Below are 21,103 nucleotides of genomic sequence, written 5' to 3'. Positions count from 1 at the left end.
TTACTGAATTCTTTTTAAATTGATCTGTGCCACTCGGTACCGTACTCTTTATGAATTGATTTGTGTTGCTCAGTACTGTAATCTTCATCAATTCTTTATGAACTGATGTGGGTCGCTCATTATAGAATTCTTTATGAATTGATATGTGTCACTCGGTGCTGCATTATTCATGAATTGATTTGTATAGCGCAGTACTGTAATCTTTATCAATTCTTTATGAACTGATGTGGGTCGCTTATTACTGAATTCTTTTTAAATTGATCTGTGCCACTCGGTACCGTACTCTTTATGAATTGATTTGTGTTGCTCAGTACTGTAATCTTCATCAATTCTTTATGAACTGATGTGGGTCGCTCATTATTGAATTCTTTATGAATTGATATGTGTCACTCGGTGCTGCATTATTCATGAATTGATTTGTGTAGCGTAGTACTGTAATCTTTATCAATTCTTTATGAACTGATGTGGGTCGCTTATTACTGAATTCTTTTTAAATTGATCTGTGCCACTCGGTACCGTACTCTTTATGAATTGATTTGTGTTGCTCAGTACTGTAATCTTCATCAATTCTTTATGAACTGATGTGGGTCGCTCATTATAGAATTCTTTATGAATTGATATGTGTCACTCGGTGCTGCATTATTCATGAATTGATTTGTATAGCGCAGTACTGTAATCTTTATCAATTCTTTATGAACTGATGTGGGTCGCTTATTACTGAATTCTTTTTAAATTGATCTGTGCCACTCGGTACCGTACTCTTTATGAATTGATTTGTGTTGCTCAGTACTGTAATCTTCATCAATTCTTTATGAACTGATGTGGGTCGCTCATTATTGAATTCTTTATGAATTGATATGTGTCACTCGGTACCGTACTCTTTATTGACTTGTGTGGCTCAGTATTGTAATCTTTATCAACTGATTTGGTTCGCTCATTACAGACTTTTTTATGAACTGATATATGTTGCTCATTACAGTATTCTTTATGAATTGATGTGTGTTCCTCGGCACACTATTCTAGATGAAATGACAGTCACTCACTCAGCAGTGTATTCTTTATGTATATCGCTCATTACTGTATTCTATATTTATGAATGAGTGTTTAATGAAAATTTTAGTATAAATATGTAACTCGTAGCTTTGTTTTGAACAGATGTGACCCGTGAGTGGGTGCCAGTGATGAAGGTAGAAATGAAGATGTAAGTGCCAAAAAAAAGGAAACAGTTAAAAAGGAAGAGGTGGATCGGAGGAAGGGCAGGGGCTCCGTTCTACGCTTGCCGCCACTCATGACTGGAGGGGAGGAAAACCGGCACCGCCCCACCGGCAAGACCAGTCTCATGGTGGCCTGCGAGCAAGGTAGAACACTCGAAGTCAAGATCATCCTCCAGAAAAAGGTAAGTTATGACATCTCCCAACTTTTAATGTTGTTAAAAAGTGACAGAATAAGATCAACGATTAAAAAAAAAATCAAAGAAAATGCAAAGGAATATTAAAAATGCTGGTTACATTGAAAACATTGTTTTTCTCCGTTAGTGGCGCCATCTGCTAACGAACTTTGTAACAAATTTTAAAACTTGATGAGATTAAATTTACTTTTTCCAAACACAAATAGCTTTCTCATTTCCAACTGTTGCCGTTTTTCTTTAACAGATTTATCTAATCGTGAGGTTTTTTTGAGAACACCTGGTAAAATGCTTCATCTAAATCTATGTAAACAAGATGATGATTGATTTTGGAAAGAAAAAAAAAATGATCCCCTCTGGCGTCATCCTGTTCACATTCCTTATACGTTATTCCGCCCTCTGTTTTATGTGCTACCAACTAATACCTTTTTCCAGCAACGCATGTATTTTTAACCGCTTTCTTTACCAATTTTTTTTTAAGGAAAAAATGCAAAGAATCAACATATTATTTTTATTTCATTAATAAATACAAGGAACTAAAACAAAACATGATACAGAAGTTTTAAATTGAAATTGTAATTTTTTTAATGTGTAAAAAACATTTAGTTTACCATCAGTTTACTATCCCAAGTTATCTTGGGCAAATTAAAAAAGTTAAATATTAGTCTTTGTGTGATAGTTTTTAAAACAACACAAAGTGACTCTTTCCAAACGCCATTGAAATGATACGCCATTTTTGTTACTCTTTTTTTCTCAAATCCAGCAACCATCGCATATACCAGGGGTGGCCGAGCTTCTTGATAGTCGAGCCATTTTTCAAAATTTTAAATTTTTCTTTAGCCGCAATTAAATACGTATTTAAAAGGTATGCAAAAAAGGCATTAAATTTTTTTTTCAGAAATTATATTTATTGAAAGCATATAAATAAAAGTACAAAATATGTGTAGTGAATTTAAATATTAAAAATTAAACGCATTTATTTCACTTCTAAATAAAGAAAATAAAGAAAAATAATCAATCATAATACAATTTATCCTAAAAGAACATTTTAGTTTTAACTTATGGGTTCTATCGGAACTTAAAACGTTCGGAAATCAATTAAATATTACATCTGTTGAAAATTAATGTTGTTGTTTTGTCTTGTTTTTTTGTATTTCTTTTTATTGCTACACAAATTCTGTTTTTTTTTAAACTTAAATATCTGCATTCAGCCATACGATAACCATAATAAGCCAAATTCAATTTATTTGAGTGATAAAAAGATCTTTGCTTGAATTACTGCTAAAGTAAAATGATTTTAGTTATGTTAAATCTGACGTATTGAATATTTTAATAATTTAATAAATCTTTTGTCATCCATAGATTGCTAAGAATCAAATTGTCATAGTCTTTAATTTCAGTTATGAAAATGCTTACAAAAAAGTAGCAGAGAAAAAAAAAGATTAAGTTTTACTTTCCTTTAATAGTATTTGTGGTTTTCAACTCCATGTAACGCAAATGTGGATTAATTCATTAATAAAACTAGTATTTTCGCCATCTCCTTGTCTTCTGGATTAGGCTCAAAAATCAAGGGTATTAAACAACGACAACAGAATCGGGTCGGCTGTTCAACGCTGATTATAAAATAAAATATAAAATAATAGTGCATCTCGTTTTTTTTTTTTTTTTTTTTTTTTTTTTTTTAATTTAAAAATTGTCGTTGAACAGCCGCCCCAATTTTGGGTTTACGACTGCTAATGTTCAACTCCGTGACTTTGTAATTTTGAACGCAATCTAGAAGACGAGAACTCCTGGATGGAGTATTGAGAGAAATTTGCCTTCGTGGAGGACTTTTTTGGATGAAGCTAAGCGTTACATGGAGAGGAAAACCTTTGACGGTTAGCCTGACGGCAAGGGGACTCTAGCTCATGATCCGTCGACCACTGAGGATATTTTACATCAGCACTATGGTCGGTGCTAGCCGAGTGCCGAATTCGTATCGACCAGCCATGGCTGGGATTCGAACTCGGTTCAAATCATTAGAAGACGAACGCTTTATCCCATGAGCCACCACGGCTTCGGTTTTTTTTTCTTTTAAATTTATACGTGCATGTATTTTTATTGTAATATTTCACTGTGGAATGTATTATTTGTGCATCATCTCTTAAATACCAAAATGCCGCAGACTGAGGTATTTTAGTCAATCTTTTTAGTAGTCTTTTTTTTGTTTTGTTACATGCCTCCATCATTCATTTATTTTGTTCAGCTATATATTATCCTAATTATTATATAATATAACTGGGGGTCATAGTGCGCGAGGTCGGTGCTATATGGTGGTTGTGGAAATACTTTCTACACAACTGTTGAATGATACCATGTGGCATAAAACGGCATACAACACAATGCCTTGAAAGAGCTTTTAAGCATTTTGTTTTAAATCGCAAACTGCAGTTTTCGCATTGTTTCACATTATCACGAAACCTTATTAAAGAAAGCACTTCACTGTCGGCGGAATCGGCAATCGTCTTAAATATTTTGAGCACTCACTAACGCATTAAAACGCTATCTAAACCGACTGTAATACCGTCAACGTACATTGAGCTAGGGATGGGTGGCTCAGGGAACAGAGTGTTCGTCTTCTAGTGAAGTGAGCTGGGTTCGAATCCCAGCAATGGCTGGTTGATACGAATTCCGCACCCCGCTTGGACCGACCACAGTGCTGACATAAAATATCCTCAGTGGTAGACGGGTTAGAATCCCCTTACCGTCAGGCTAAACGTGGGAGGTTTTCGTGGTTTCCCTCTCCATGCTACACAAATGAGGGTTAGTTCCATCAAAAAGTTCTCCACGAAAGCACATTTCTCCCAATACTTGATCCAGGAGTTCCCTTGTCTTCTGGATTGGGTTCAAAATTACCAAGTCACGGAGTTGAATATTAGTGGCAGTAAACCTCAAATTGAGCTTGCTGTTCAACGACGGTTATAAAATGAAACAAAATTAGCAAGAAACGTTGCGCATGCGTGAAACTGCAACACTTGCTTTTCGGTGATAGTAAAACGGAGCGGTGCTTACTTTTCCGAACATGCCACCCCATATGTTATCATAATTAAAATGTCTTAATTTGCAACTTGCCGATTCGAAACTTTTCTCACATTATTTTTTATTATTGTTATTTATCTCTTTACTTACCACCTTCAGTTTATTAATCTCTTGATACTGTTCTATGCATTATATACCTCACACAGAGCACTTCATGCATAAGAGGTTGGAATTTACGAGGTCTTATTCTTTTCCAGCCTCTTGCCGTTGCGAGCCGTGATCGCAATGGCAAGACGGCTCTGCACTACTGTGCCGAGTCCGGCAGTCTTCCGTGTGCACAACTGGTGGTGGCAGCTGACCCTAACCTCCTCCACGTCCAAGACAACGACGGATTCACGCCCCTCCATCTCTCCATCATTGCCGGAAACAGATCCGTGGCCAAACTCTTCCTCAAGTACGGAGCGGACCCGGACCGTGTGGACAAAGAAAGACATTCCACAGTACACTGGGCTTCCGGTCAGCACAATTTCCTTCTTATTCCTCACAACACTCACATTTATGCTTAAGGCTGTTTCTTTTTATAAAATAATAATGTTTATCATTTTTAAACTACAGTCCTATAGTGAACCTTCAAGGGAACGAAATTTTGGTTCGCTATACCCGAGACTTCACTATATCCGTTCCGCAAACAATTTTAATTAAAGGTTCCAAACTCCCCCCTTTTATTACACATTATTTAAATAAATGACCAATAAAATGAAATACAAAAATAATAGAAATAATGCGTAGTAACAAAAAATGTGTTATCTTTTATTTTTTATTACTCTTCGTCTTGCGTACAAGAGAGAAAAAAATAGTGCGTGGAGTCCCTCTGCGCGGAAGAAGTTAAACTTCGTAACCTGCGGCGTTAATTGTAGAAGAATCAGCAGTCGTAGAAGGATCACTAGTTCTATTCAACGACTCTTTTTCCTGCTCCGCTCGCTTCCGTGTTCTGTAATCACTGTAATATCGTGCATTTTTCCCTCGTGGGCCAGTGGAAGTGCTTGTGGTTGCCTCATCGTCTCGACATGGAAAATGTATTTGTATAATGTAGTATGTGAATGCGTCATAATGTAATTTCAGAAGAGAAACAATCAATTGATATTCACAAGAGACGTACCTTGACATAACCTTAAATCCGTCGCATTGTCCGTGGGATTGTTTTCATTCATTTTTCACAATTGTTATCCACTAAATTTGAAAAAAAAATACTATCCTATTAAATTATATGTGTATCAAAACAAGCTAAAAAGATATTTATAGAAAAACAATACTTTTATTATTTTTATGCTAGTGAGAACCAAAACAATATGGAAATGAATGAGGGAAGACTGGATCCTACCACGTGATTTCCCGGCCAATAAAAATGTAGCGTTAAACGTTTAACGCAACCTTGTTGGAAGTCGCATAAGAAGTATAACTTCAAAAAAATATTAGTAATCTTTAGCAGATGAGAAATCCTCCGCATCAGATAAGGAAACACTTCCAGACTCTCCAATAATTTTTCCAGAATTCATCCGCTTTTTATCTCGCCAGCCAGTCGAGCACATAAAAGTAGGCTCACCAAATCGCTTAGGAAATTCATCAGCTTTAACTTGAAGCATTTGTCCAGATACTGGAAGATTGTGGCTTCTTTGAATGCTGAACCAATTCAGTAATGAAGCAAACAAGAAAAATGCTTGTTGCTACATTCCATGGTTTTAAAAATCGATATATGTATTTATTTTGCAGTTGAGTTGAAAAAATGAAGAAAATTAGTCGTAGACAGAAAAAAGTCCATTATATCCAATTTTTTTTATCTTTTTTTGGTTCACTATATCCACAAAAAATAACATTATACGTGTGTAGCAAGGCAAGGGAGCGAACATTTCGTTCACTATATCCGGGAGTTCACTATAAACCGTGTTCACTATAGCGGAGTTTGACTGCATAATTAACCCTTTGTCTCAGAATTTGTATTAAACATATTTTTTTTTAATTTTGTAACAATTTAGGTCAAAATAAGTGGAAAATATAATATTTAGCATTTTAATAATTTATAGTTATGAAACACTGCATAAAACACTAGTATTTTCTGCGTTATAGGTAAAGTCTTTCAAAAACGGTTCCCTACCAAACTATAATTTAACTTATTTGTAGCTGTATTTAGATTGAAGAGAAACAGTTACTCATCGTAGAAATTTCTTTAATTTGCAAAATCAATTATCGATAAATTTTTGAATATGAATGAAAAAAATCTTTTTTTTTCAAACTACTTTTTTTTTTGGAATTTATATTTTAGTACAAATATAATTCCGATAATATAACAAATATTTTTGAGTAACGAATTTTAAAATTAAAACAGTTATTTCATGATTAAAAAATGCTAATTAATTTTTAATTACAAAAATTAAAAATTTATTCTTAAATTATATTATTAAAGTTAAAAATTTATTTTTAATTACATATCTAAGTATATTTAACTTATTAACTTTGTATATTCTAAAAAGATTAAATAAAAAGCATTAATGATCTAATCTTTTTAATATTTGAAAAGTTGCAGTCATTACTAAACAGCTTGCATCCATAAAAGTTGCAAAAATTTAGAAATATTCATTAGTTTAATTAGAGGAAAGCATTCTAAATTGGTCTAAAAGCAGCATTGCAAAAAGTGCTTACTTTAACAAGAAATTGTAGTGGAAAAATTAGACAATTCAAATTTAAAAATTAAGAATGTTTAAAATAGTTAATTTTCAGCAAAATTAAATAAAATGACTAAGAGTTAAAAAAAGAAATTTATAGAAAAACTTTCAAATTTACAGCATAACAAACGGATTTAAACATAATGACATTTTTAAAATCAATTCAGCACTTTCACATAGACAACTGCTTTCTTTTTTTACTTCTGCTTATGATAGAACATCTGAGTTAAAATCTTATAGCAGATAGAAACACTTTTTTATTTATCTCGATTCAGTAGTTTTTCAAAAAAAAACTGCATCCGTTTTTGCCTGTGCCTGTGATAGAACATCTGAATTTAAATATTCTAGGACGGTAAAGAATTTTTTTAATACAGAAAAAAAATAATAAATATAAAAAAAAAACGTTTTAGAAAATCGATTTAGTAGTTTCTCAAAAACTACATATGTTTTTGCCTTTGCCTGTGATAGAACATCTCACTTATAATCTTCTACCACAGTATTTAAATGAAGTAGTATTATTAGTAAATATTTAAATGAAGAGAAAATTTAAATCAATTTAGCAGTTTCTGGGGAAAATAACTCCTGTCCTTTAGCTTTATCTGAGATAGAAATTAGAATATTCTAAAAAAGTTGGAAACTGAAACAAGAAACGAGAAAAATTTAAATCTATTTTGTAGTTTTTTCAGAAAAAAAAACTAGATTTCTTTTCAGCTTTGCTGAGAACTGAACATTGGAATTTCCTCTATCACAGTAAAGCATTTAAAAAATAAATATTTTTAAAAATCAATTCAGTAACTTCTCAAAAAAAAAAGAAAAAAAACTACATCAATTTTTGCCTTTATTTGAAATAGAACATCTAATTTATAATCTTCTAGCACAGTAAAGCATTTCAACGAAAACAAAATCAATTAAGAAGCTTCTCGGGAAAACTACATCTATTTTTAGTTGGGCCTGTGATAGAACTTAACATCTTCTAGAAACCCGGTTTATTAAAGTTTACCGGTTTTTGAAAACCGGTTCAATAAAGTTAGTATCTTCGAAAAACTCATCTTAAGAGTTGGCAAAAAATGATATTTCTTTTGTCCAAAGTTTTAACATTTTAAGTATTGTAATTAATCCACTTTTTTTTTCAATTCTTAGTGTGTGGAGATATTGAGAGCTTAGAGTTGCTGCTGAACAATGGTGCGAATCCCTCTTTACCGGACATCCTGGGTGCCTATCCTATCCACTATGCTGCACAAATGTGTGGAACACACAGTCTCAATGGTAAAGATCCCGAGACAGGCATCAACACGCTCAAGAAACTGGTACAGAGGGGGGCATCGGTACAGTGCAGGGACAGGGATGGAAGAGAACCATTACTGTGGACTGCCAGCTCAGGTGAAAAATCATACTTGTTAAAAAAAAACTGAATTCAATTGCTGTATACTCTTTGTATATAGAATAAACGTCTCGAGATTGCTCAATTAACCCACTCTCTACATTTTTATTCTCTCCGTTACCATGGTTTCGGCGAACCTCTCTTCTTTCCTACAGCAGTATATTCCAACTTCTGACTGAAACGCATTACCGTGGGGGGAAAAGCAAGACGTGTCGTAACCGTGGTAACGGAGAGAGCAAAAGTGAAGAGAGTGGGTAAATCGTATAGCCTTGGGATCCTTATTCTATTTACTAAGAGCATAATCATAATAAACTGAGCGTTTTGTTTCAAAACCAAATTGACTTGGTTTTAAAACCTAATTTGTGAAATTTTTCAAGAGAAACATAAACGCGAATTAGTGATGTTTTTGTAAAAATCAAAGCTAATTATCAAATAAAAACTTTTCTAAACTTAAACTAATTATGCATGGTGTTCCGTAATGATCATCCTTAATATATATTTATGAAGTCTGTATAATTGTGGATGCTGAATGTAAAAAACATCAGACCTTATTCGATTGCTGGAGGAAACAGAAAGGAGTTGAAAGACGATTATCAGAAACACTTTTAAGTTTCATCCAGCAATCAAGCAGGTTTGATGTCTTGTGCATCCACCTTCCTCAATAATGATTTGTCATATTATGACACCGTTTTTGTGTTTAACTTAAATACTAGTTTTTATGCACGCAATGAGCATGTATTTTTGTTTATAATTTGTCTAAAGTAAGAACTCCTCTAGCCATTTGTATGGACCCATGGCGGTGACTATGGAATCGAGGTATAACTATTTCAATTAGGGATGTGGTGTCAATGTTTAGGACAGATTTTGGATCGGGGTAGTGAAATAGAATCTTTTTCTTCGGCCAATTTTCTTAGCCCTAGAGTGAAGAGAAGTTATCCTCCCTATCCTATTCTTTATTCCATAGTAGCAGACGGCCTCAGACTTCGTGGCGGGGGGAGTTCTTACAGTAGACAAACTATGTGACTAGAGTGGCCACCGCATGCAAAAAATTATCTGACTTCTCCAGACTGATTTTATCGAGGTTTAGGTGCTACGATTTTTTAGGTGTTTAGTGTAAAGCCCCCTGATGTTTCCTTGATTTTTCTGTATTAATAAAATTTTATAAATGTTCCTTGTTATGCGTCCACCCTTTCCACTCTGTAGACTTTAAAAATATATTTTTAAGAGTGGCCGTTATAGAACACCTTTTTGAATAAAAACGAGTTAGAAATGTTCTTCTCAAAAATTTGTAATTTTGTTTGCAGGAAGCAACGAAGCTGTACTCATATTATTTACTGCTGGTGCCAATATTGAAACAACTGATAAAGATGGACTAACTGGTATGAACAGAGAAAAATTTTCGCAATATATAATTATTTTTTTCTTGAATTATTTATTCCAAATCTTCATTCAGTTTTTTTTTTTCCTCACAACAAAAGGAAAACAACGTGAAGAAAAGAAAATTTCTCTTTTGTTTGTTTCATATTTGAAAGAATTAATTTATTTTTGTGGAATCGAAAACGTATATTTAAAAACCGATGCCTATTTAAAATATCATAAAACTAAATACTCTTTTATAAAATTTAAATATATAGGTCTTAGTTAATGAAATTTCTGAAAATGCTCCAATTATCATTTTGGGGAATTTTCAAAGTTGATCACGCTTTGAGCGTTGATAAATCATAATACTCGATTTAAATAGTGCATAACAACATAACTTATACAATTACCTAAATTTTTAATATGCAATTGCTTGGTAAATTGTAATCTTATCTTCTCGCTTGCTAAAATATTTATTTTCCGTTAAAATTTTGTCATTTTAGAAATTAATTTCAATAATCATCATCAATGGCTTCACAGCCCAGGGTGGCCTTGGCCTTCTCAAGAAGTTTTGAAGCATTATAAAAATTTCTTTTAAGGCGTAGCAACTCATTTAAAAAGCAACTTATTTTTCTAGCGTTACATTGTGCTGCTAGCAGAGGTCACACGTCCTGCGTTGAAACACTGGTGACACTATGTGGCGCTCGAGTCAATGCTGGTGACACAATCGGATGTTCTCCGTTGTTTTACGCAGCCGCTCAAGGTCACGCTGACAGTATGCAGGTACTCCTTAAGTATTCAGCCGATCCAAATCTGCAGGACAATAAAGGAAGAACGTAAGTTTTCCTTCCTTTCTTTTCCTTCGTAAGGTTTTCTTACTTTGTTCGTATTTCGTTCGATCATTTTCCTTCGTAATTTTTTTTTTTAATCATTTTCCTTCATAAATTTTCCTTTTTTTAATGTCGTTTCTTTTGATCATTTTTCTTCGTAATTTTTTTTTTTTCTAAATAATTTTCCTTCGTAAATTTTCCTTTCTTTAATCTTTTTTTTGATCATTTTCATCTAACTGTTTCTTATTAACTTTTTCTTTATTTTGTTCTATTTTTCTTTTTATTATTTTCCTTCATAAGTTTAACCTAAAATTTTTTTTTTAATTTCTTCCCGTTATTTAATTTGCAAAATTTTATTTCATAAATCGAGACTACTTGGCCATTAGGCACTAAAAAAGAGGAGAGAGTCCTGGCACAAAAAATGGTGAAAATTATATTCTTCATTATTTATTATCTTCGGGCACATTACAAGAGATGGCAAAAATTATGCATATTTTGTTAAACTGTAAAAGTTGCACAGTATAATAATATTATTCAATTTGAAATACAAGTAAGTCTAATTTTAAAGTAAAATTTCGATTGTTTGAAATAATTTCAAATTACTAATAATGTAAAATACACCATTTAGTGATGAACAAATTTAAAAAAAATATTTTCATTTCAAAAGTTGAATCGCAGTATTTAAAAAGTACGGTAAAATATGGTAAAATAAATATATTTTAACCGGTTATAGGTATCATGAAGCCAAATCAGGAACATGTAGAAACAATGCTAGATTCTAGTTTACCAAAGAAACCATTAACATACATAATAAGGCAACATCGCCACTATTAATGACAAACATACATATCGATTTCAAAAATACTGTGATCAGTATTAATATCTAGAATTATCAAATACGATAACATTGCAGTCAATATTGATAAAATATCAGGAAATAGTGAGACTATTATACATAATTATTGAATATGATATTATAGTATTGATACATTTTATTTGGATAACGAAAACATTGACTAATAAAAATAATCTAATAATAAAGTTAGTTTAATTGGAAAAACATCACGGTATATTGCTGAATATTGATAATTTTGACAATACATCGTGATATTAAAATTGTCAATTATTGATTATCGGGACCAATATTTGTGCTGGCGACAACTTACTCAGTAAAATACTCGCCAACACCTGGTGTGTTAAGTACCAAAAATAATTCAAATACAAGCTCTATAGACTCACATCTTAAGTTAACCTGCAATCAAAACTTGAGATTTTAGTTTATTGCTACTTAATAAATATAACAGTTTAAAGTCATTCATTTAATTAAAGTTAATAACTGAAATATTTTCCATGCAAAAATATACAAGGAACATTTTTTTATAAAACTAGTCAAGCCAATTACATCCAATGAGATTCAGATTTTATGTTCCATTTAATTTATCAATTTGTTCAAATTTATATTAAATATGATTATAAACATCATAAAATTTCGAGCTACATTAGGGCTTGTCTCTATTGCTGCAAAAAAATGGATAAATAAAATAAAAACTCATTATTATGAAATATTTTGAAACTAATTTTGTTCTCTATATAAATAAAAGTTTATATGAGCAAACTGTTAATAGATGGCAGCACTACAAATTTAATTTGAGACCTCTTCATAAGCTGACTTCTTAATAAAAAATAATTTCCGATTGTATAATGATTTTAAATTTACTTAATAATTATATATTCAAGAATTCATTAAATTTTTATTTATTTATTACTAACACTTAAAATGTAAACAAATCCAAAATGATAATTATTTTACGTATGTTTCTTTTTACTCAAATAGCAGTAGAAGAAATAAAAGTTAATATACTGAAATGGCCTTAAATTTATCTCGTTAAAAATTTAATCATGGAATTAAGAAAATGTAAAATACTATTGTAAAGAAAGAAAACTAACAGTTAATAGCTTAAGAATAATTGGAAACTCATTTCTAAAGAACAAAAATTATAAGTTATTTCAGCATGTTGTTACCATAGATAAAGCAATAACTATGTAAGGTAACGTCTTTAATGATTCGATTCTTAACAATAATAAAATTTTTACAATGAAATAATTTTCCAAGCCCTTTTTTTTATATATCCTTATAAAATTCTTCGTCAGGATTTTAAAATTTAATCATGGAATTAAGAAAATGTAAAATACTATTGTAAAGAAAGAAAACTAACAGTTAATAGCTTAAGAATAATTGGAAACTCATTTCTAAAGAACAAAAATTATAAGTTATTTCAGCATGTTGTTACCATAGATAAAGCAATAACTATGTAAGGTAACGTCTTTAATGATTCGATTCTTAACAATAATAAAATTTTTACAATGAAATAATTTTCCAAGCCCTTTTTTTTATATATCCTTATAAAATTCTTCGTCAGGATTTTAAAATTTAATCATGGAATTAAGAAAATGTAAAATACTATTGTAAAGAAAGAAAACTAACAGTTAATAGCTTAAGAATAATTGGAAACTCATTTCTAAAGAACAAAAATTATAAGTTATTTCAGCATGTTGTTACCATAGATAAAGCAATAACTATGTAAGGTAACGTCTTTAATGATTCGATTCTTAACAATAATAAAATTTTTACAATGAAATAATTTTCCAAGCCCTTTTTTTTATATATCCTTATAAAATTCTTCGTCAGGATTTTAAAATTTAATCATGGAATTAAGAAAATGTAAAATACTATTGTAAAGAAAGAAAACTAACAGTTAATAGCTTAAGAATAATTGGAAACTCATTTCTAAAGAACAAAAATTATAAGTTATTTCAGCATGTTGTTACCATAGATAAAGCAATAACTATGTAAGGTAACGTCTTTAATGATTCGATTCTTAACAATAATAAAATTTTTACAATGAAATAATTTTCCAAGCCCTTTTTTTTATATATCCTTATAAAATTCTTCGTCAGGATTTTAAAATTTAATCATGGAATTAAGAAAATGTAAAATACTGTTGTAAAGAAAGAAAACTAACAGTTAATAGCTTAAGAATAATTGGAAACTCATTTCTAAAGAACAAAAATTATAAGTTATTTCAGCATGTTGTTACCATAGATAAAGCAATAACTATGTAAGGTAACGTCTTTAATGATTCGATTCTTAACAATAATAAAATTTTTACAATGAAATAATTTTCCAAGCCCTTTTTTTTTTTTTTTTTTTTTTTTTATCCTTATAAAATTCTTCGTCAGGAAAAAACGCGGAAAATTGCCTATATTCGGCAGAAAATTTATAATAAATAAAATAAATGTAACTAATCTAACTAATTTTTAAAAAATATATTTTATAATAAATTACAAAATTGTAATTGGAGATACGAACTTTTTTGATTCATTAGTTTCTTTCATCTTATTTTATTTTTTATATAACCCCTAAACTTATGCACTCATATCTTAATGTGGCAATCAATTTTTACACAAGTCAAATTTTTACAAGTAAATTTTTTGATGGTTTTACATTGATGGACCAACAAAATCTTGATGGTAACCATCATGAATCATTATATTTTTTGATAGTAACTAACGCAAGTAACCATTACCTCGATGTAGGAATTCGGACTGATTTATGATATTCCAACATAATATGAATCCCAAATTGTTTTGGTGGTATATTCCTGAGAACCAATAAGAATACAGTAAAACCTGTTTTTGTGCGGTGGATAGGGACCGCATAAAAGAAATCGTACAAAAAAAAATATTCGAAAATTTTATAAATTCTTACATATAATAACAACTTTGTACGATATACAACCTAAAACTTTTTTTATGCGGTGGATAGGGACCGCATAAAAAAAGTCGGACTCAGAAAATACATCAATGATTCATGAAATAGATATGAGAATGCTTTCAATTAAATTAAATAAGACCTAAAGAAATTGTAAAAATATTTAATTCTCCATTGTACATACATATACATGGAGAAGTTTTCGAATTATACATTAAATGGTTTGCTGCTACTCGTCGTAATCCAAAACGCGCATTTTCTTGGAATGAATTGGTTAAAAATCGCTTTCGTCGCTTGAAGATAGGATTTCAATTGATTTGTTTTTTGGTACCATAAAGTCAGTGATCAGATAAAATAAAATAAAAATCATAAAAACTACATATAAATAGAAACAAAAGTAATTAATTTATATACCTTTAATCTCACTATAAAATGAATCCTTAATCACATGAATCGTGTATAAAACTCTGAATACGAAGCGTATAGTATTTGAGATACGCGCAGACGAGAATTTACAAAATAAAAATAACGGTTTCATTTTAAAATACTAAGTATTTTAACAGAGCAGACGATTTTTTACTGATTTAATTCAACTTGTTTAGCGCAGAATAAATTTTAAACAGATGAGAAAATGGAGTGGACAATAATAAATGAACTAATGATAGTAAATAAACAGAGCATCGCGCAGTTCAGATACATCGTTGTCAAGGAGACCACGTAATCAGAGATCGTCCACAACATGTATATGCACATTGATAGGAAACATTAAACTGGTGCTTACACCGCTAAGATTCATATACCGCATAAAAATAAATCGCACAAAAAAAATCGCACAAAAATAAAATCGCACGAAACCAATCGCACAAAAATAAATCGCATAAAAAAGGACCGCACAAAAACAGGTTTCACTGTACTTATTAAACCATCGTGGAAATGTATGGTCGGAACCATCATGAACCATCACGGATCACTATGGATTGTTGGTCCATGAGAGTAAAACTTCTCTTGATGGTTAACCATCATAGTATTAAAGTAGCATTTCCCATCATGGAATGATGAAAGTTTGTTGGCATATCAAAAACCATGATTACGCAATGGAAAATGTTGGATGATGTTGACCATCAAGTGTTGGACCATCATAAATCGCACAGAAACCAACATAAACCATCGAAATTTTTGGAGGGGGCCATCAAGAATTGTTACTTGGGAACTTTTTTATTTTCTAAGGTGAGCGGACAGTATTTTACCTAGCTGATGCTGTAGTATTAAAATAAGTATCTTTTTCCAGACCAGCGCATTGTGCCGCGGCCAAGGGTCAGTTGGAAATCATGAAGATTCTGGACAGTAACGGGGCCGATCTCTGGATAAGAAACAGTAGGGGGAATCTACCGCTTCATGAAGCTGTCCAATCAGGAAGAAAAGGTAAAAAATTTAATGAGACAACAAAGCTTCTTTTCATTAATGAAGAAAAATGAAGAGCTCATTTCATTTGTTTTTCTAATTATTAATTACATATTTTATTAATTTAAATTTTTAGTTATGAGAATTTGTTAGTTACGAGATTAACACGCGACACGATAATCAATTACTAAGTCGCATATCGAATTCACATTTGACGGGCTACGCTTACTCGAAATAAAATGGAAAGAATAATTGTTAACAAAAACAAATGCCACGTTTCTATAGCCAATCAGGATCCATACCTATGATAATGTTGCTTTAAGGTAGCATATTGTGATAAATATACATAGTAATGTATGTTTTCTTCTCTGCTAAAAAAATAAGGGCCATGGAAGAAAAAAAAACGTTGTTGTAGAAATGAAAATGAACAATCCCAATTTTACCCCAATTTTAAATGAAAATTCTTGATAGACGGAACTACTCCATCAAGTTAATTGCAAAAAATAGTCCGTTCCTATGTCAAATTTATTTTCAATATATCAATTTTTACCGTTTTCTACGTTTTAAAATTGATTTTTACTCTTTTTTCATAAATTTTACGTTTTCTTCACAAAATTTTATTTTTTAACTCATTAAACTTGTGAAAAATGATTCCTTCCTCTCGATTGAAAAATTTTCTCTCTTCATCCGTTCAAAAACACAGCTTTAAAAACCACATTTTCTTAATCCTTTATACAATTTAAATTTTTTGAAGTTTTTTCTAGAAAGTTCTGTGACTCGTAAAATTCGAATTGCGGAACGGAATGTATTCGCTATGGTTTCTATTAAAGTAAACAAATAAATATTTTATGCAAATTATAATGATCCCTCTTTTTAATTACGATGTTATTCCATTATGAGAGTTTTTAATCGCGCATTTAAATAATCACTTTTTAATAAACAAAGTGCCGTCATCAATCCAAATTATTTTTCACAGTTAGCGCTATGCATTTCCACGGGGTATATAGAATTCCGATATTTTAATACAATATAATTTCAACAAGAGGAATACGGAAAGAGAAAAACGTGTGTTTTTAACCTGCTCTCTGTTTGTAATTTTGCTTTAAATTTTTTGTAGCTTAAGTGATTTTTAAAGAAAAAAAACAGAAAAGAAAATGTTTTCTATTGATTTCATTAAACATCTAATAATTCAAAAGATGTAAATAATATCTGAAGTACAATACAAAAGAAATATTAAACTTTTTTTTGGTACTATAATGGTTATGTTTTAATCCTTGGTTTCTGTTTAACCCCTATAAATTTTCTTTCATCAAAATATTTAATTTGAATTCATATTAATCATCCGAATATGTATTTATTAATTAATTTTTTTATACTTTCATCTTTTTAAAATTAGTTTTTTTTAAATGTTTCTTACAGTAATTTATTTTAAAATTATTTTTTGTACTAAGTGATATAACAAAAAAAAACCACTTCTCTTATCCAATATTTGTGTTTTTTTTTTTTTTTTAAATACAATAAATTTTTGAGAATAAAATAGGAAATTTTTTTTATTAAAAAATGTATCGGTTTTTTCATTTTTGAATGAATTTTAAGAATTAGAAGTATTTAATTTTCAGCAAATGCTACTGATTAAAAAAAATTAGTCCTTAGAACACTAACGTTGTTACAAAAATTATGATATTTGCCGTCAACATGTCTAAATATGCATGCGATCATTTGTTATTCAACCTGTGCAAGTGAACCGTCGTTTAAAAAGGTTGTGCAACCCTAATTTAAATGTTTTTAACTTAAACGTCGACAAGACAAAGACTCAAGTCCGAACTGATTCTTATAAATGTAAAAAAAGAGGAGGTAGTTTTAACAAGGCAAATATATAATTATTTCAGGCTGTATGTGCGTAAGGCGACGAAATCGAATAGTTTTATAAACTGACAATAAAAAAAGTCTCAAGATTATCTTTCCCAAAACTTGTATTTAAATGACTTGTATTTAAATTTATAGTCAGACCCCCAAATAAAATAACACTGATCTGATTAATATTGACTAGAATAATACTCATCTGTATCGAATAAAATCCATCTATTCGAAAGATTGTACGGAATGATACCTATCTATATGTTCGAATGAAACTGTAAGGAATAATACTAATTTATATGGAATAATGTTGCATGAGATAATACTCATCTATATGGAATAATATTGCATGGGATAATACTCATTTATATCTATATAGTTGAAGGGCTTATAGCAATATAGTGATAAGCCAAACTTTTTCCACAGATGGCATTTTTAATTCCAACTGTTCCTAAGTATTGTTGCCAAATATGTATTTTATAAATTTTCTAACTGAAATTTTCCCTGTACAACTATAAGATGCATAGAAACATCTATGCAAATAGAGTGTTTCACGAAGAAGCTCTTAAAATACGCTTATCTGAGCAGTTTGAAAATGTAGCTTATCATTATTTCCCGCATTCTGTGGTTTGTAAAATATTACAATCTATTCATGGGTCAGCAAATCTTTTTTTTTACTACTCCACGACGCTCGTTTCAGTATAAAGTTGAAAACGTGGAGTATGAAGTATTGAATATTCTAATATCCATGGTTAGAAAATAGTGGTTAATATGTATAGTATAGCTAATATGTACAGAACTATGAATCTAAGTTGATTAAAAATGAGAGTAATTCAAAGTTTCTTTTTCAGATCTCGTCCAGTGGCTCCTTCAACAGTGTCCGAAAGCTGTGAATGCAACAAACATCAACGGTCGGACTCCCCTTCACTTAGCTTCCCAAAAGAATAACGTAGAAATGTGTGAAGTCCTAATTGACTATGGTGCACACATAAATCCATTGATGGTCAACGCAAAGGTAAGACATCAAAACAAGTCACAATTTTTTTAAAGAAGAATATTTCGCTCACAAATATTAAATTAACTGGAACATTACTTAAAAAATCCTGTAAGACAATTTGTTTTATTTAAAAAATTCTTCCCAATTCATTTTATTTGAAAAAGTTGAAAAAAAATTATGACGATTTCTTGTTTTATTTTAAATAATTGTTTGTTATTATGACAATGTCCTGTTTTATTTGAAATACTTGTGTAATATTTTGACAATTTCTTGTTTTATTTTGAAAAGAGAACTACATTATGACGATTTCTTATTTAATTTGAAAAAGTTGTATAATAGGAAAATTTCCTGAAAAAGTTTCAAATTTTAGGACAATTTCGAATTAAATTTAAAATAATTGCATAATATGAAAATGTCTTGTTTATTTGAAATAATTGTATAATATTATGGGAATTTCTTGTTTAATATCAAAAAGTTGTATAATAGGAAAATTTCATAATACTATGACAATTTCTTATTTTATTTAAAATAATTGTATAATTTTATGGCAATTTCTTGTTTCCTTTGAAATAGTTGTATAATATTACCGCAATTTCTTGTTTTATTTGAAATAGTTGTACAACATTATGGAAATTTCTTGTTTTATTTGAAAAAATAGAGCAATGCTGCACAAATTTTTTTTTATTTGATTTAAAAATTTTGTATAAATCAATTAATTATCAAATCAAAGGATAAGCGAATCGATGAATCAGCGTATAAATAAATGAGCCTATCAGCGAATGAGCACATCAACAGGTCAGCAAACAAATGAGCTAAATGAGTGAATCAGTGCTCAGTAATAAATCAGTAATCGGTAATAAATCAGTGTTTGAATGAATTACTGAAACAATTCAACGAATTCGGGAATTCTTCAACTAACTGATTTACTCATTCCTTAATTTGCTGTTTCATTCATTCGTTGCTTCATTTGCTATTTTATTTAATAGTCTGCCTAATAATTCTCTTATTGATTCTACCATTATCAATTTGCCAATTAATAGATTCTTTAACACATTCATGCATTGATTTGCTTACTTATCAATTTATCTATTCATTTATACGTTAAATAATAACTTATTTAGTTAGTTGGTTCATTGATTTTTTAATTAGCTGGTTTATGAATTGGCGGATTCATTGATTTTTTTGTGACTTATTGATACGATGATGTATCAACTCATTTATTTTTAAATCTAGAATCTTAGAAATTAGTCGACAGTTTAACTGGTCCGTAAATTCGCTAAATTATTGATTTATTCCTTTATTAATTCGCTAATTCATTGAGTTACTAATTGATAAATTGTATACTAATTAATTGATTACTAATTGATTAATTGTATACTAAGTAATTGATTTCTAATTGATTAATTGCATACTAATTAATTGATTACTAATTGATTAATTGTATACCAATTAATTGATTTCTAATTGATTAATTGTATACTAATTAATTGATTACTAATTGATTAATTGTATACTAATTAATTGATTGCTAATTGATTAATTGCATACTAATTAATTGATTACTAATTGATTAATTGTATACCAATTAATTGATTTCTAATTGATTAATTGTATACTAATTAATTGATTACTAATTGATTAATTGTATACTAATTAATTGATTGCTAATTAATTGATTTTATTATCCATCGAATTACTCACTGGTCTTCGTTTAAATTCTACACTTAGAAATTAATTTTATGTCTGTTTCAGATACAAATATTCTTGTTGTTAGAGTGAATAACGGAAATAATATTTTTAAATTATAGTTTTTCCTAACCTCCCTAGTAAAAACATCACATGAATTCCTAGCAATTACACGTGCAAAAAATAAATAAATGAATAAAAAATGCCAGATATTAGCTATTTGCGCTGTCAACCTTGATCAGAAATCTGAAAATGGTTAAATTGTTTGAAAAATACCATTTTTCTCGTTGAACATATTAATATTCAATATTCATATACATATTCAATAATTCCGAATATCGATTTCATGAACTTCGATAAAACCTAAATGTCCCCTAAGCTAAAAGCCAGCCCCATGTTGCGAATGGATTAAAACCTTTATTTTACGTAACTCTATATTTTAAAAAGAAACATGAATAATTAAAAAATAATAAATAGCTTTAGTCGCCAAAAAATAATTAATGAAAAATGTTAATTTATGAGGAATTTAAATTCCAATTCATGAATATGAATAAAATACTTGAACAGTTTTCTTGAATAATTTTATGATTTCTTGAATCCTTAACAAGACAAAGATTATCTAATAAGAAAGATGTTTGAAAAGAAGTTCTTTCTTTAGAAATAGACATGCAAGATAA

The 21,103-nt window shown here is 29.9% G+C and overlaps 1 protein-coding gene across 1 annotated transcript in view; it reads left to right on the top strand.

Moving 5' to 3' along the window:
* Window positions 1–21,103, top strand: part of LOC122271003 (uncharacterized) — a 102,310-nt gene that overhangs the window by 59,764 nt on the left and 21,443 nt on the right. Inside the window, exons 2-8 of the mRNA XM_071181665.2 lie at window positions 1,156–1,396; window positions 4,681–4,939; window positions 8,284–8,523; window positions 9,829–9,903; window positions 10,521–10,719; window positions 15,774–15,907; window positions 18,595–18,758. Coding sequence (XP_071037766.2) covers window positions 1,289–1,396; window positions 4,681–4,939; window positions 8,284–8,523; window positions 9,829–9,903; window positions 10,521–10,719; window positions 15,774–15,907; window positions 18,595–18,758 — 1,179 coding nt within the window. The 5' untranslated portion in view covers window positions 1,156–1,288. The remainder of the gene's footprint in view (window positions 1–1,155; window positions 1,397–4,680; window positions 4,940–8,283; window positions 8,524–9,828; window positions 9,904–10,520; window positions 10,720–15,773; window positions 15,908–18,594; window positions 18,759–21,103) is intronic.

This window comes from Parasteatoda tepidariorum, chromosome 4 (genome assembly GCF_982258835.1).
Source record: "Parasteatoda tepidariorum strain Cologne lab strain chromosome 4, Ptep-v5.0, whole genome shotgun sequence".
Taxonomy (NCBI): Eukaryota; Metazoa; Arthropoda; class Arachnida; order Araneae; family Theridiidae; genus Parasteatoda; species Parasteatoda tepidariorum.
The sequence above is the reverse complement of the archived record's forward strand: the minus strand, read 5'-3'. Positions and strand labels throughout refer to the sequence as shown.